General features: G+C 41.1%; 2 protein-coding genes across 3 annotated transcripts in view; one reads left to right on the top strand and one right to left on the bottom strand.

Annotated features, from left to right (window-relative positions):
- The window catches only part of KIF15 (kinesin family member 15), a 33,858-nt gene extending 32,703 nt beyond the window's left edge, over positions 1 to 1,155 (bottom strand). Inside the window, exon 1 of one of the 2 annotated variants that reach the window (XM_018909703.3) lies at positions 1,074 to 1,155. In XM_018909703.3, the coding sequence (XP_018765248.1) occupies positions 1,074 to 1,092 (19 nt within the window). In that variant the 5' untranslated portion in view covers positions 1,093 to 1,155. The remainder of the gene's footprint in view (positions 1 to 1,073) is intronic. The other variant, XM_050971012.1, reaches the window with a different exon arrangement.
- A 116-nt stretch (positions 1,156 to 1,271) lies between these two features.
- On the top strand, positions 1,272 to 13,797 carry KIAA1143 (KIAA1143 ortholog). Its single transcript, XM_050971262.1, has 3 exons — positions 1,272 to 1,425; positions 2,879 to 3,038; positions 11,329 to 13,797. The coding sequence occupies exons 1-3, from the start codon at positions 1,318 to 1,320 to the stop codon at positions 11,538 to 11,540; spliced, it is 480 nt and encodes a 159-aa protein (XP_050827219.1). The 5' UTR covers positions 1,272 to 1,317; the 3' UTR covers positions 11,541 to 13,797.
- The last annotated feature ends 212 nt before the right edge of the window (positions 13,798 to 14,009 follow it).

Here is a 14,009-nt window from a genome sequence, read left to right as displayed (position 1 = left end):
AAACTCACTGATTCTGTGAGTGAGGCTCATTTTGCACAGCTTCAGATTTCAAGGAGACAGCACATATTACCCCATAGGTAGATAAAGTGACTTATTTTTTTCTTAATCTGACATCAAAGTCCATAATATAGTCAAAACATTAACTAACAAAATTGTATTTAGAAAATAAGCAAAATAACAATGAAAGAAAATGCCTCAAAATATTCCAATAATAAAGTATTTACAAAGTCTTTATAAGCACACTTTTTTTTGGTAAGAGGATCACTTTTAACAGCAGAATGAACAATGACGTGCAAAGATGCCTACCTTCTCTTTGACGTTCATATACCTAAATATCCTGCTGCTGCATGAGCTTTCCGTGCCGTTTTGATTTATTACATCTGAGAAATATTTTAACTCCTCATTAAGTAATTTATTCTTCAATTGCACAAGTTATTAAGGAAAGGAGTGCAGTTAAAAACTGAAATAATACAAAAAGGTACTTGCACAGCCCTGGGAATAGCCTGAAATTGTGTCAACGGAGGTTTGGGCTGGATATTAGAAAAAGGCTCTTCACTCAGAGGGTGGCTGGGCGCTGGAACAGGCACCCCCGGGAAGTGGTCACAGCACAAGCCTGACAGAGTTCAGGAAGTGTTTGGACAATGCTCCCGGGCACATGGTGTGATTGCTGGGGATGGTGCTGTGCAGGGCCGGGAGTTGGACCCGATGATCCTTGTGGGTTCCTTCCAACTCAGCATATTCTGTAATTCTGGGAAAGGGCCGACTCAGGTACCCCGACACCACCGGGGCAGCGCTCTGCCCGCGGGCAGCGCAGGACGGAACCCCCGGAGCATCTGCCCCGCTGGGGGACACCGAGTACCTCCGCACCTGGCCCCGCTGGTTCTCCCACGCGGGTGATGCCGCCCCGCTAGGGCATGGGACAGCGCGGCTCGCCAGGGCACAGCCGTCGCACAGTCCCCCCCTCGTCGTCGTCGTCGTCGTCGTCGTCGTCGTCGTCGTCCCGTCCCCCCCGCCCCCCCGCTCCCCGATCCGAGGGCACATCCCCAAGCCCCTCTCTGGCCGTTCCCCCTCACCTTTCTCACCGGGAGCCATGGTCACTCCAAGCCTGGCGACGCCCGCCCGCCCGCCCGCCGCTCCAAAATGGCGGCGCCTTCGAATTTGGCGCTCAGCGGCGCGGCCCCGCCCCCTGCCCGAGGCCAGCGCAGGCGCCGCCATTTCTCCCGGCGCGCGCGTGCCCCGCCATTGGCTGGGCGTTCCGGAACGGAGAGCGCGGGGCGCGCCCCGCCCGGAAGCGCGGCGGCGGCGGCGGCGGCGGCCATGAGCAAGAGGAACCAGGTCTCCTACGTGCGGCCGGCCGAGCCCGCCTTCCTCAGCCGCTTCAAGCGGCGGGTCGGGTATCGGGAGGGCCCCACGGTGGACACCAAGGTAACGCCCTGGCCCGCGAGTGGGAGGGAGCAGCGCCCGCTTCCCGAGCCTTGATGCCCGTCCGTCCCCGCCCGCTGCTTTTTCACGTAGTGGGCTGTGGGGAAGCAGCATTTGTAATGCAAGGGGGAGCCGTAGTTACTCGCTTCAGACTGACCGAAATCCTATTTGTAACTTGGTTTTGCTTCGCTGTTGGCGGATCAAGACAACTGCAAGGCCGCTGTGGCGGCCTTGCGGAGCAGCCGCTTCAACCTCTCCGTGCTCGAGGGGGCTGTGGGGGCACGGGGCGAACAGCGGTGATGTCCGGGCTTGAACTGGACTTTGAAAAGCCCCGGGCGGTGTGGAAAAAACGTTCTAAAAGTACGGTAAAAAAATTCTTGTAAAGGAGTTAACATGAGTTCCAACTGATAGAGGAGAAGTTTTGGTCCGATATATGGAAAAAAATTCTTAGCTGTGAGGGTGGCGAGACAGGTTCCCTAAGGACATTGGGGATGCCCTGTCTCTGGAACTGTTCAAAGCCAGGTTGGATGGGACGCTGAGCAACCTGGCCTAGTGGGAGGTGCCCTTATCCACGGCGAGGGCCCTGGAACTGGATGATCTTTAAGGTCCCTCCCAATCTAAAACACCTTGCTGTAGGTCCGTGGTCATGAGCTGTGTTGTGATGGCTGGAAAGGCAGGGCGTTAAAAGGCAGCCTTTCCCGAGGCAGTTTTTTTCTGCTTCCAATGTGATTTTGCATGTGTTTCCCTCTAAAGAGGATTTTACAGGATACCTTAAGAAAGGAACTTACTGTTTTATATATATATATACACATATTCAGTAGATTACAGTAATCTGTCTGTACTTTTCCTTACAATATAAAGTTTTCAGGTCCTCTAATATTGCCATACTTCACGTTGCTGCACTGAGGTTTCCATGCCAGAAGGTTTATTTAAAAAAAATTAAAAAATTACCCGAATTGATTCTTCTGTCCCAGTGCACAAGTTTGAGAGAGCAGAAACAGGAGTATGATATTCCTTGTGTCAGTGCTGCTTACAGTGATTTGTTTAGCCAGGTTTAATAACCCAGCCACCATGGACCCACATTTCCCTTTGTGCTGCTTTGAGTACAGCATCAAAGTTCAAGTTTGGATCCTTGCATTTAAAGCTTTTCTTATTGTTGCGTAGCAGACAGTGCTGCACTGTCAAGATGGCAAAGGAAAAAAATTAATTTCTCGCTGTCCAAGTTCCTTCTGGTCTCTAATTGAAGAAACCCATACTCCCATGCTGATGTTTTCAACAAGAAGTCATTGTGTCTCAGGGATAGAATTGAAGTGTCCTTTGGACAACGTGTGTTGGGAGGGCCTGGCACTGGCAGCTATGCCAAGTCTCCTCAATAACCTTTCTGCAAAAGTGAAACCAAGGAGTATGGGCCATCTGGAATGATGATCAGAATGGCTTTTATTTCTCTCCTGTCCAGAGAGAGCAGCTCCCACTTGCTGATGAGGACAGTGACAATGGTAGTGACAAGGAAGATGAGCAGCCTCAAGTGGTGACACTGAAAAAAGGGGACTTAACTGCAGAAGAAGCAATGAAAATTAAACAGCAAATCAAAGAGGCCTTAAAGTCAAAAGAATCAGGTGAATTTCAAACTATTAATTTCTTACTTTGTGTAGTCAAAGAGATAACCCACAAAAGCAGGTCTGATACTTGCTCAGCTTTCTACTGTTTAATACTACCTTTGATTAGTTCTGAATTTTTCACCTAAATAATTTGCACTGCTGGTTCCTAATCTCAAGTCGTTAAGTACATATTCAGGCTGTCTGGCTTTTTATAATGATGTAGTTCTGTGCTTCTTGATTGTGCACCATCCTCCCTCTAAATACTCCCTTAATTTAATTTTTTGTAAATTAACTTTTTTGATGTATTATTGCAGTGCACAGTCTTTTGACATCACCTGTGATCATTTTTTAACTCACTGACTAGTTCAGCCAAATTTGACAGTGGAGTGGATGTTTGATAGGTAATTGTATAAGTTCTTGAAAGGGTGTCAGGGCAGAGGGATTCAGGTCTGTGCTTTGTTGGAAAGAATTGCAGATGTGTGGTTTGGGAACATGTTCACTTACCTGACTGGTCTATGTGATTACTTGCTTAAAATCAACCCCAGGATGTGTTGTGACTTGCAAATATATTAAGCAAGATAAACAGATGATACAATAGTGCTAAAAAGCAAGGTCCAGAAAAAAAATGTTTCTCTCTGTCCTGGTTTAGGGCAAATTTGGGAGAAAACCTCCAAAAGGGCACCCCCAACTGGTTTGGGAAAAATTTCCTTGGAGAAAAGTGGAATAAACCTGTTTATTTAACAGGCAAAGCACTCCCCAGCACAAAAAATGAACAATACCAGATGACAAAACTTATTCACTGCTCTGAAGAGATGACAAACTCAGAAAGTCTTTCCTGGGGTGTTGTTATAATATCCCAACAGTTCTATTGTCATTATATTGCAAAGGTTCCATATTGCTAGGGTTTTGTACCTCCTTGATGTTTCTCCTAGGCAGCTCCTCTAAGCACTGACTCTTCCTTCTTCTTGTAGCAGCCAGCTGACTGCAGTTCCCCTTCAGCCAACCAATCCACCTTTTATAACATTCTTCTTCGTATTGGCTACAGCTGAGGCCTGTTAGAGTCAGGTCTGTTCCTAATCTTTAATAATTGGCTCAGCTGCAACTCCTTAGGGGTAAGATTACTTTCTATACTACCTTTAATTTCTTATATTGTATCCCCCTGCCCTGGGGTGGTCACTCTGTTATCAGTCCCTCCAGCACTGGGAATGGCTGCTGCCCAGAGAAGGCCCCCAGTGGCGGTAAAGTGCAAACTCTCAGTGCTCCCCAGGTCCCCAGTCCAGAGCAGGTTTGAACAGTTCCAAGAAAAGGGAAAGAAAAGACAGTTCAGGGATAACTTCCCTGCCTCAGCTAGCTAAACTAATTAAAAAGCAATGGAGGGCCCTGTTCTGCTCTCTCGGTGCCCAGAGGAAACAATCCAGTGCAGCATGTAGAGGAGGAGTGCAGTTTCTGATAACAAACTTCATGCTTCTTCTCCCCACCTTTGCTCTCAGAGCCAGTCTTGAAGGCACAGAATATAATATCCAGCATAAACAGAGCAGAGGACTGGGGATACAAACATCATAAAGCACCCTAGGACACTCTGCCACAAAGAATTACACAGAATGGAAAGATAGAAGTGGTGCAGGAGGGCCTGCTGCAGTTTTACAACAAGCATGAAAAACTACAGCTGATGGATACAGTTATGTTAAGAATTTCTCTCAGTATTCATCATTCAGGTATGATTGACGTAAGTGCTCCAGAAGCTTCAATCATCACACAGGGAGTGATGAAATGTAGCTTTATCTTTTGCTGACAGAAGACTTGACAAATTGAATGTAGCTACTGTTGTCTCTAGTGGAAATGTTGTGACAATTAAGAATATAGGAACTGGAACTCCATAAGTATAAAATAGAAAGGTGAATCACAGAAACTGGACATCTTCTGTGGTTAGCCATTATGGCTATTTACAAAAGCTGCCAATTGAATTTAGAGCACACTGTGAGGCCTAGGACATGGCTGTCAATGTGATATCCTTAGCTTCTCTCTTTGTCTGCCATTTGGATTTGAAAATTCAGGTTCATGCTGTCTATGTGTAGATGTATATGTTAAAATTCAAATGGTATAAATGGAGAAGTCAGTAACAGAAGTGGGAGAAAATATGTTGAGAATCTTATGTTTTTTGAAAAGCAGATTGATGAGAAATCTTAATTTTTAATAATGTGGGTTAGCTTAAAACTAAATAAACCACATCCTATTTTCTTCAGGTAGATATGTATTTGTTCGATCTAAGCATCTAGGTGTATGACTTGAACTCCTCTGAGAATATGTGCTCAGCTTTGGGCTTACTTCCTGGTGTCTTGTTATTGAACTGTAATGCATATAGATGCTTGGTGTCGCAGTTTCTAAAGTCATCACAAAATTTCTTTTCACCCTCCTAGTATTAGGAGAAGTTTCACCTTATTGGAAAGAAATATCATGGTTCTTTCTGAGCATTGCCTTCCTTTTCATATAAGCAACTTGAACTTTGAGTGATCACAGTAGGAGGAAAAATGATTTTGTAAGGCCAGGCAAAAAGAAGTAGTTGTCCATGAGAATCTATTGAGGTAGAGTCCATGCTGTGAAAAAAGTCCAAAAGAGCTACCAAGCTGAATACACAGTGTGAAATGGAAGTGTATTTGAACAGAGTGACTGAACTTACTTGGTGGAAAAAGACATTCCCAAGACATAATTGTATGTATTGAGGATGGCAGTATTGAGTCCCTGTAGGACTTTGTCACCTCTGCTTATTACCCCTTCAGTCCTTCAGTAATAGCTTGCATTTGGAGGAAAAAACCCACAGAAGTAGGTAGCAAGAGGACTGTTCTGCTTTGTGTTACTATTCATTCATCTGCCTTTGCAGTTCATATGAGGTCTTCGTATTCTTTTCCTTTTTATGGCTTATGGGAATAAACAGGGTAAGCACTACTGTGTTCCTCTGCTATGGAGAGAACCCAGTGTGAAATTTCCAATGAAGGGAGGTGAGTGTGACTGTGCTACAACTTGCTGAAGGCTTTTTTTGCATTTTGGGCCATTTTTACACTGTCAGTCTGACCTCTAGATTTAAATTTTGATTTCTAGTCTGAGACAGGTATTTAGACAGCTGTTTACTTCCAGTTTAATAAAGAGAGTTTTGAGTAACATGAGAATTTCTTTTATTTTTTTGGCTGTCAATTCTGAAAATGGGAAGTAAAAAGAAAGTTTGGTGCTGCATGACTTGGTTGCATTTCATGTTGCTTTGATTTTAATCCCAGAGTTGAAAGTCAAATTAATTTAATAGCTACTAGACCTTATTATATAGTCCCAAATCAGATCATTAGTGAAATTACATGAAGCTAAAAAGGTAATAGGAAAGTAAATTTGCCAACTGAAAATCTTCCTTTCCAGCATGCATCAATGCTAAGGCACTTTGATAGATCCTAAGAAATGTGCTACTGACTATCTGTTGTGGATACAAACAGTTTTTCAGAACTTGGGAAGTACTCAGTTTTGAGGTTCTGCCATCTTTTCTCTTACATTGTAGTCATTGTCTTCATTTAAAGGACCTTATCTTCAAGTTTAGGATTGTGATATTACTCCAGAATTTTCCATAATCTCATTTACATACTTTCTCCTTTGTTTTCTTCTATAACCATTTTGACACGGCTACAGCTCTTGTTCATTTTGGTTTTGTTTATATTTAATTTTAGATACCAGATGTTCCTATGACTTGATTTTGTTTTATAGATGAGTAACATTTTTGCATTAATTTGGTAAAACCAAATTAATTAACCATTTGATTGATGTCCTAGCTGCACTTAGTTGCTTCCTAAGGCAGAGCAAATCCTAGCTTTTCTGTTGACTTTTGCAAGTAGAGTCACAGGGATCTTTTTTATTTAGGACCAAATCTTTCTTATATGAGAAAACACTCTTCTATATTGAAATATTTTTCCCCATGGAGCAGAGACTCAGAGGCTTTTTAAAAAAGAAGTAGTTTGTGTATCAGCAGTGATTTTGCTTAATGTTTTATGCATCATTTTAAAAATTGTCACTGTTGGTTCAGAGACAAAGAAAAATGGTCTTATGAAAAATTAAATTTGCACAAAAGAAAATACAGGAATTACTGCAAGATAGTTTATCTCAGCATTCGTTACAGTCTATAAAATAGATTTTTTTTTCCTACTGCTTTTCTACTTCATATGGCCTCTGGGACACTCTGACATATGCAGATGACCAAATTTGGCAAAAGGTATCCTTTCTTGTTCAAAGCCTTATAGTATTTTTCTTATCTCATTCTATATGCTGGTTTCTGGGGAAGGACAGTAGAGGGAAGGGGCAAGGACAATACAGTCCTTGCTGTGTTGGCCCTTGGAGCCCTTTCTGAATAAGCACAGGCTCTTCTGATTCAATTAGCTGATGTATCAGATACATCTCACAGAGGTAATGCTGCTCTGTGAAATAGCAGGTACCTAAATCAAAGCTAACTTTGCAGTATTTAAGTAAGGAAAACTTTCCCAAGTGTTCTCATAAACAGTTGACACTGACTATGGAAAAAGAGTGACCTTCTTATCTTCACACACCAGTGTGCTCAGTTCCTGGAGTAAATGCTTCCAAAGGCATGGCTAGAGAATGGATGGCCAGAAAGCATTGGAAGGAGCATCTGAAATGGCTGACCTGAACTTCTAAACTCAGAAACCATTAAAAAATTTGCCAGGTTATTGTAATTTTTTTCCTAACCTCCTATCTTTGAATAGACCTATATGGGTTCTACTGTTTCTTCTGTTGCTTCTGACAGTTTAGTGGCACTTGTGTTTCCTGTTGTTGCCTCATTGATGTATGTGGACAGAAACTTCTGAAAAGTGATGCTGCTAACTACACAAATGACTACTAAATAAAAAACCCTCTAAACTGAAGAGCAATATTTAATTTTCAGGCTCTCATTTCTACTTTTATTTTAATATACACCTTGAAATAATTAGAAAAGAAGAAATTTCTGATTTTGTGGTTTCTTAAATTGATGTCATATGTGAAGTAAGTTTTCAGCTCAGCATCTGACTGTGCTTATGTTGGTCAGCCGGTGGTTTGTGATCCAGGTAAAAAGCAGGAATGGCTAAGAACAGTGGGAATTTGAACTGCTAGTGTAGTTTTTGACTCATTTTTGAAAAGTGGATTTCATTATTTCTCCTGTAGTGCTTTTATGTATTTTACTTCATGTATTTCAGTGTGCTTACCAGAAATCCCGCTTTCCATAATTCATAATACTATTAGAGTCTTTTATTGGGAATCTGTTTTAAAAACTACCAACACTGAGATTGTTTCTTTAGTTTTTTTTTCATTGCTTAATACAAGTCGGTTTTTTGTAGGTCTTTGATGCAAACAAGAAAGATAGCTGATACAGAAGAACCTGTTGAAATTAAAAAGGATAAAGTCATTTTACCAGCTGAAAAAGACTATCTTAACACATCAACACAAATTCCTTGAACTGCCTCATGAAATTTTTTCAAAAAGCGTAGTCTGTCCTCACTCGCTCCACATGTAGGCTAGGCCTACTGTGTTTCCTTATCTGCTTCATTCTTTGTCAAGCACTGCCAGCACACACTGCTCTCTGAAGCTGGCCTGGGCTTCCTGCTGAAAGGATTGTCCTTGAGCATATCATGAAATTTTAACTGTGTTTAACCAGGCCAAGAGCTAAAATAATTTCCTTTGATACAGAATGACCTGTGAATAGTATTGTAGCCCTGGAGGTCAGAGCTGAGCTAGTTGCCATTTTGGTGGAATTTTTGAGTTTTGCTGTTTGTGCCCTTAGCTTATTACATGTTTAAATTCATATTGCAAAGATACTTATCAGTTTCTCCATCTGGTTGGCAAAATGAAATTATTTTGTGCAGTTCATAATGTGGGTAGCAGGCCAGTTGTGAGTAAACTTAAAATTTCTGTCCTCTCTTTTTCCATCGATTACAACTACATAGCTATTTATCTGTTTTCTTTTATGGATATGCTTTGAACTATATTTTTAGGGGTTAAGTTTTCAAATTTACCACTCTAAGAAAATGCAGTAATTTATTTGTTAAAGAGTATCCAATGGGGGTTTGATTTTTTGCTCCTCCTGCTTATCCAGTAGCTGGTTGTGCCATTTCCACATCAGTATGGGTACTGTATACATCACATAGACAGTTGTATCTGCACATAAGGGATGTTCTCCTTATGGATATTTTTTTATTTTCAGAATTTGGCTTAGACTGTGCCTCTGATCTTGTTTAAATTGAAAGGTCTTTATTTCCAAATAAACATTGTAGTTATGCAACAATTAGTAAGGGGAATCATTTGCTATTAAACTTCTTAGCCCAAAAATGGAGGCCCAGCTTCTGAGAAAAAGGATGCATAGTGTATTCTGATTCATTAGGTGTGATATGCTTTCAGGAGTTCTATTTCCTACCCAGAATTTACTGTAGGCACTTCCTAAACTTCTGTATCACATGTACAGCATCTGAACACTTAAGCTCTCTGTGCAGAGTTCACAGTGGATCCATTGAGAACTATGCTTTTCATATCTACAGTTTATTATTGCTGCTAATTCCTTGTAGCTGTAAAGCTTTTCTAATGTGCCAAGAATGAAGTATTTTTCCCTAAAACTGGTTAGTTATTTTCTGCACAGTAGTATTTTCTCACAAACTAGTGTAGAATCTTAGAATCAAGGAATGGTTTGGTTTGGAAAAGACCTCTAGGATCCATGGAGCCCCACTTATTAACCTTGCACTACTTTGTTGCCACTAAACCGTGTCCCCAAGTGCCATGAATTCTTTGAACACTACACGGGATGGTGTTTCTACTACTTGCCTCGACAACTTGTTCTAGTGCCTGACTACTCTCACAATGAAAAATTTGTTTTGGTATGACAGTGAAGAAATTTTTCTTGGTATGCAATCTAAACTTTCCCATATGGCCATTTCTTGTTCTATTCCTTGTTACTTGGGAGAAGAGACTGATGCCTACCTCACTACAGCCTCCTTTCAGGCAGTTGCAGAGAGAGATGAGGTCTCCCTGGAGCTCCTTTTCTCCAGGCTGGACAACCCCAGGTCCCTCAGGACTTGTGCTCCAGCTCATCACCATATGCCCCTTTTGGAAGTATGCATTCTGTAGAAGCCATCAACAGAATTGGTGCCTAGTTTTTCAAGCTAGGTTTCTTCTTTAAGAGGATCTCTGAAACTTAAGGCATTCTAAGTTGATGTCATCTTTTGTACCACACAACCCTTAAGATACCAGATTTATTGGTTGTACTGTTTTGAGAATGCACTGAAGAGAGTTTCAGCCAGTGCTGCGTAGATAACACTGAAACGTTAAGTCTTCTGCCGTAGTGCTGATATACTGAGAAAAGAATTTGTGCTAAAGAGAAAAGTTATTTATTGGTTTTAATTAAGTAGCACATAATCTTGTCAAACACTTTTCTGTTGAGTAATGAATTTCACTGAAGTAATTTAGGAAAAATATCTTGCACAGAACCCATGGCTCCTTAACATTCTGTCACATATACATTATAAAAATTGCAAACTACTGCAGCATGAACCTTTGTGTCTGATTCATGACTTTACATTACACTTTATCTTCCAGAAATACTGCCCTGACGCTGTTACTTATGCGGTAGCTTTCCCACTCTGCCTGATAATCATGGAAGGGACTTCTCCTGTTTTCAAGATTGTTGTCTGCTCCTCTGCATGCACTAGAGCAAAATTAGTCAGTTGGAATAGTTGGGTGATTTTGCAGATACAAAGAAAACCTGATACTTTCATCCATTACAATAATAAAGGGGACGTTTATTACCATGTGATCTTTTCAGCTGTCTCAGCAAGACAGAATATATTAGGGAAAAAAGTTTTTCTTGTATATGTGCCATTTTGTTATTTAAAGATAAGTAATTCTGAAATAACTCTGAAATAAGTGCATTTGTTGTCATGAATTTTACAAATACTGAAGAGGAGTGAGAGGATCCTATGAAGTTGTCCTCTCCATTTTGGTAAGTGGATGTGAATGGAATGTGTGGGAAAAGCTCTACTGCTCACAGTTTCTTCTAAGTTAGTGCTCTGGTTAGTGAAACCCTATATCCAATAGGAACTGCAGGAGGATTGTCTTCAAGGGCTGGCTGACATGAAGCAGGTGTGTGTACATGAAGGACATTCATTGATACAGAGTTTATGGCAAAAAAGTACATTTTCATGATTGTTGTATTCTCTCAGAGGCCTTACTGATTTTGGTTCAAGGTCTGTTTGTGTTTGTGAACATATGCAGATGAGTTCTGACTTTACTCTCTTTATAACAGATGATGAACCAGAACCTGCTGATGGAAAAATTATGTTCAGGAAACCAGCCAAACGTTCATCAGAGAAGTGTTTGGACTTCAATGTAAGTTCAAGTAAGAAGATGAAAGAAGCAAAGAAAACTAAGAAGGAAGCAACTACTTCTCAGAGTACAGCTAAGCAAGTAAAAAACAGCAGTCTTCTCTCATTTGATGATGAGGAAAATGATGATTAGGGTTTGTATTTTCTATGCTTAACTTGCTTGTCTAGAAACCTGGATAACATTGAGGGCTTTTGTAGGAATTGAAGCATGGTGTCTGAGTCTCCTATTACTTTGTTATAGTCCAACTAGAGAAATAATGTATAAAATTAGCATGAGCTAAGTCTTTGCAGTTAGTTGGAACTGTATGTCATGTCTTAATTTTAAAAGAGAATGTAACCATATATGTAAAAGCTATTTGAGGTCCCAAATGAGTAGCAAATTATACCTGTATATATTCAGCTTACAAATTTTCAATCAATTTTAAAATGCCCTCCATTACTAAAATGTATTTCCTCTACATTGAATAGCCTTAGTTGACAATTGTCAACAATTGTGGTTTTTACCTGTTATTATTGACATTCAAAAGAGAGACACTTCATTGCTGTGAAACACATACTGAAGTTTTTTGTCTCACAGCTTAACAAAAGTTTGCATAACCTTTGCATTTGTGATTTGCAAGATTAGCTCTTGCAAAGCCTTGCAGTAAATGAGGCTGCATTTGCTAAATTTATGTAGTATTGATTCTCTCTTTGGTGAATGCAGTCTAAGAAACATCAAATTAATTTGAATTGGTTGTAATATCAAGGTATAAAGATTTTGATTCTAGTTGATGGTATCAACTAATGCAAAAGAAGCCTAAAGCATTGAAGATTGTGCGCTTTGGTTTTGACACTGCTGGGCTCAGTGGTTTGATGGTGTTTTGGGGTTTTTTTAAAAGTATATTTGTTCCAGTTAACTACTTAAGTGTTCATAATTATTTGGGATCTCAGCTTGTTTAAAAAACTGTATTTCATCTTTAAGCTGTAAATTTAAGCATTAATTTAGTATTCTTCAAGTAGGGGGGAAGTTGTAAACAGGGAATTTTAAGCCAAGAAACACTATAGCTGCGTGTGTCTTGGTTTAAGACAGTTTCTGGGGCAGACACTCCAAAATGAGTTACTGCCTCTTTTAGTTTTAACTGCTTCCCTTTCACCGATGAGCAGAGATGAAAGCAAGTGAAAAAATAAAAGTTTACTAAAAAATGAAACAGCAGCAGGCAGGATAACAGTAATCATCACTAGATACAAAGGTGTTGAATCCCATGGACTGCTTGGAAACAAAGATGACAAGATGGCAGAGAAACCCCTCCCCAAAAATGTTGGTCTCCATAGAAGACCACGTGGTTCAGGGGACAAAGACAAGCTGGTGGAGAAGCCCCTTCTCCTGACCATGTGTTGGAGAGAGAACAAAGGGAAAAAACTCACCACAGCATCTGAAACTCTGTGATTATGAAAGTCTCTCTTCTCCAAACAACAACCAACGAGGAACAAGGACAAAGCTAAAAGAAACCTGGACTCTAAAAGCAGTCAAATGCTGCTGATCCATTTGCCCAATATCACCACCACTGGACAGGGTCTCTCTCCAGGCAGCAGCAGTAGCTCCATCAACAGTGGCAGCTGGAACTGGTCAGTGGCTGGAACTCGTGGGGGGACTTGGCCTCCTGCTCAGCAGAAAGTGACAGGCAGATGCCTGGGGCAGCCTGGGCTCCACGCCCTCCCCGCTGCAGCGGAGCGCTGCTGGGGGGCTGGAGTGACCGTATGGAGCAGGGGCTGTTCCGTTTTTCCCACTGTGGTGCCATGGCTGGCCATCCCGGGTGACAGCAATGAAAAAGGAAGGAAAAAAGGTCAGAAGAGAAAGTCTTCCCTGGCTCAGAGACTAAAACAAAGGGGAGCTTCTGCCTTGCGCTGCCTCAGCTTCTCATTAGTTAGCGGGAACGAAAGAGAGGCCTGTGTGAGTGTTGTCTCATTTTAAAGGGATCCTGGCATCTTCTGCCTCCATGAACCTGGGGCAAGGTCCTCTGGTTCTCCTTCTGACCCCCAGGTCTTAAAGAGAGAGTAACAATCTCAGGCAGATGGGCATAGAAAGAAAGTGTCCATTTCAGCATCTTTTCTGTAGCAGGACAGAAACAACACTGAGAGCTGATGGGATTTTAGAGAACAAGGTGGTAGGAATGTCACTTGTGACTTTGAAATTATTTGGATGTATGGTGTGTTCTGTAACCATATAAAACCAGTTCTGTGTGTGACAGGACATTTGAAATTATTTGGCCTGTAAAGCTTCATCGAGGAGCAAATTTCAAGTTGCTGTGTGAAACAGCTGGTTTTAGTTTCATCTGGTAGTAAACAATAATTTATGTTTTCTTTTTATTGGTCCAAAGAGATTTTAATAAAAATTTCAATACATGAAATGAGATTTTTTTTTTGCCTCCTGATACTGGAGCCTCCTGTTCCTGCTGCCTGTCTCCTTACACACCAGCTTCCTGCAGCATAACATCAGATGCAAGTATACACACTGTTTTGCACTGTTTGTGTGGGTACATGTTACCCTGATTTTGAAAATTAAAAGATCTGTTGTCCTTTCAGAAAATTGAAACCAGATCTATAAATGGATACTAAAGTCTTG

Source organism: Serinus canaria, chromosome 2 (genome assembly GCF_022539315.1).
Source record: "Serinus canaria isolate serCan28SL12 chromosome 2, serCan2020, whole genome shotgun sequence".
Lineage (NCBI taxonomy): Eukaryota > Metazoa > Chordata > Aves > Passeriformes > Fringillidae > Serinus > Serinus canaria.
This window is presented reverse-complemented; position numbering and strand designations above follow the sequence as displayed.

What these genes read in the sequence shown, in the direction of transcription:
- KIAA1143 (XM_050971262.1), top strand. Translation starts at nt 1,318, where the DNA reads ATGAGCAAGAGGAACCAGGTCTCCTACGTGCGGCCGGCCGAGCCCGCC. An exon ending in GCCCCACGGTGGACACCAAG is followed by an intron (nt 1,426 to 2,878) that starts GTAACGCCCTGG and finishes TCTCCTGTCCAG; the next exon opens with AGAGAGCAGCTCCCACTTGC. An exon ending in CTTAAAGTCAAAAGAATCAG is followed by an intron (nt 3,039 to 11,328) that starts GTGAATTTCAAA and finishes TCTTTATAACAG; the next exon opens with ATGATGAACCAGAACCTGCT.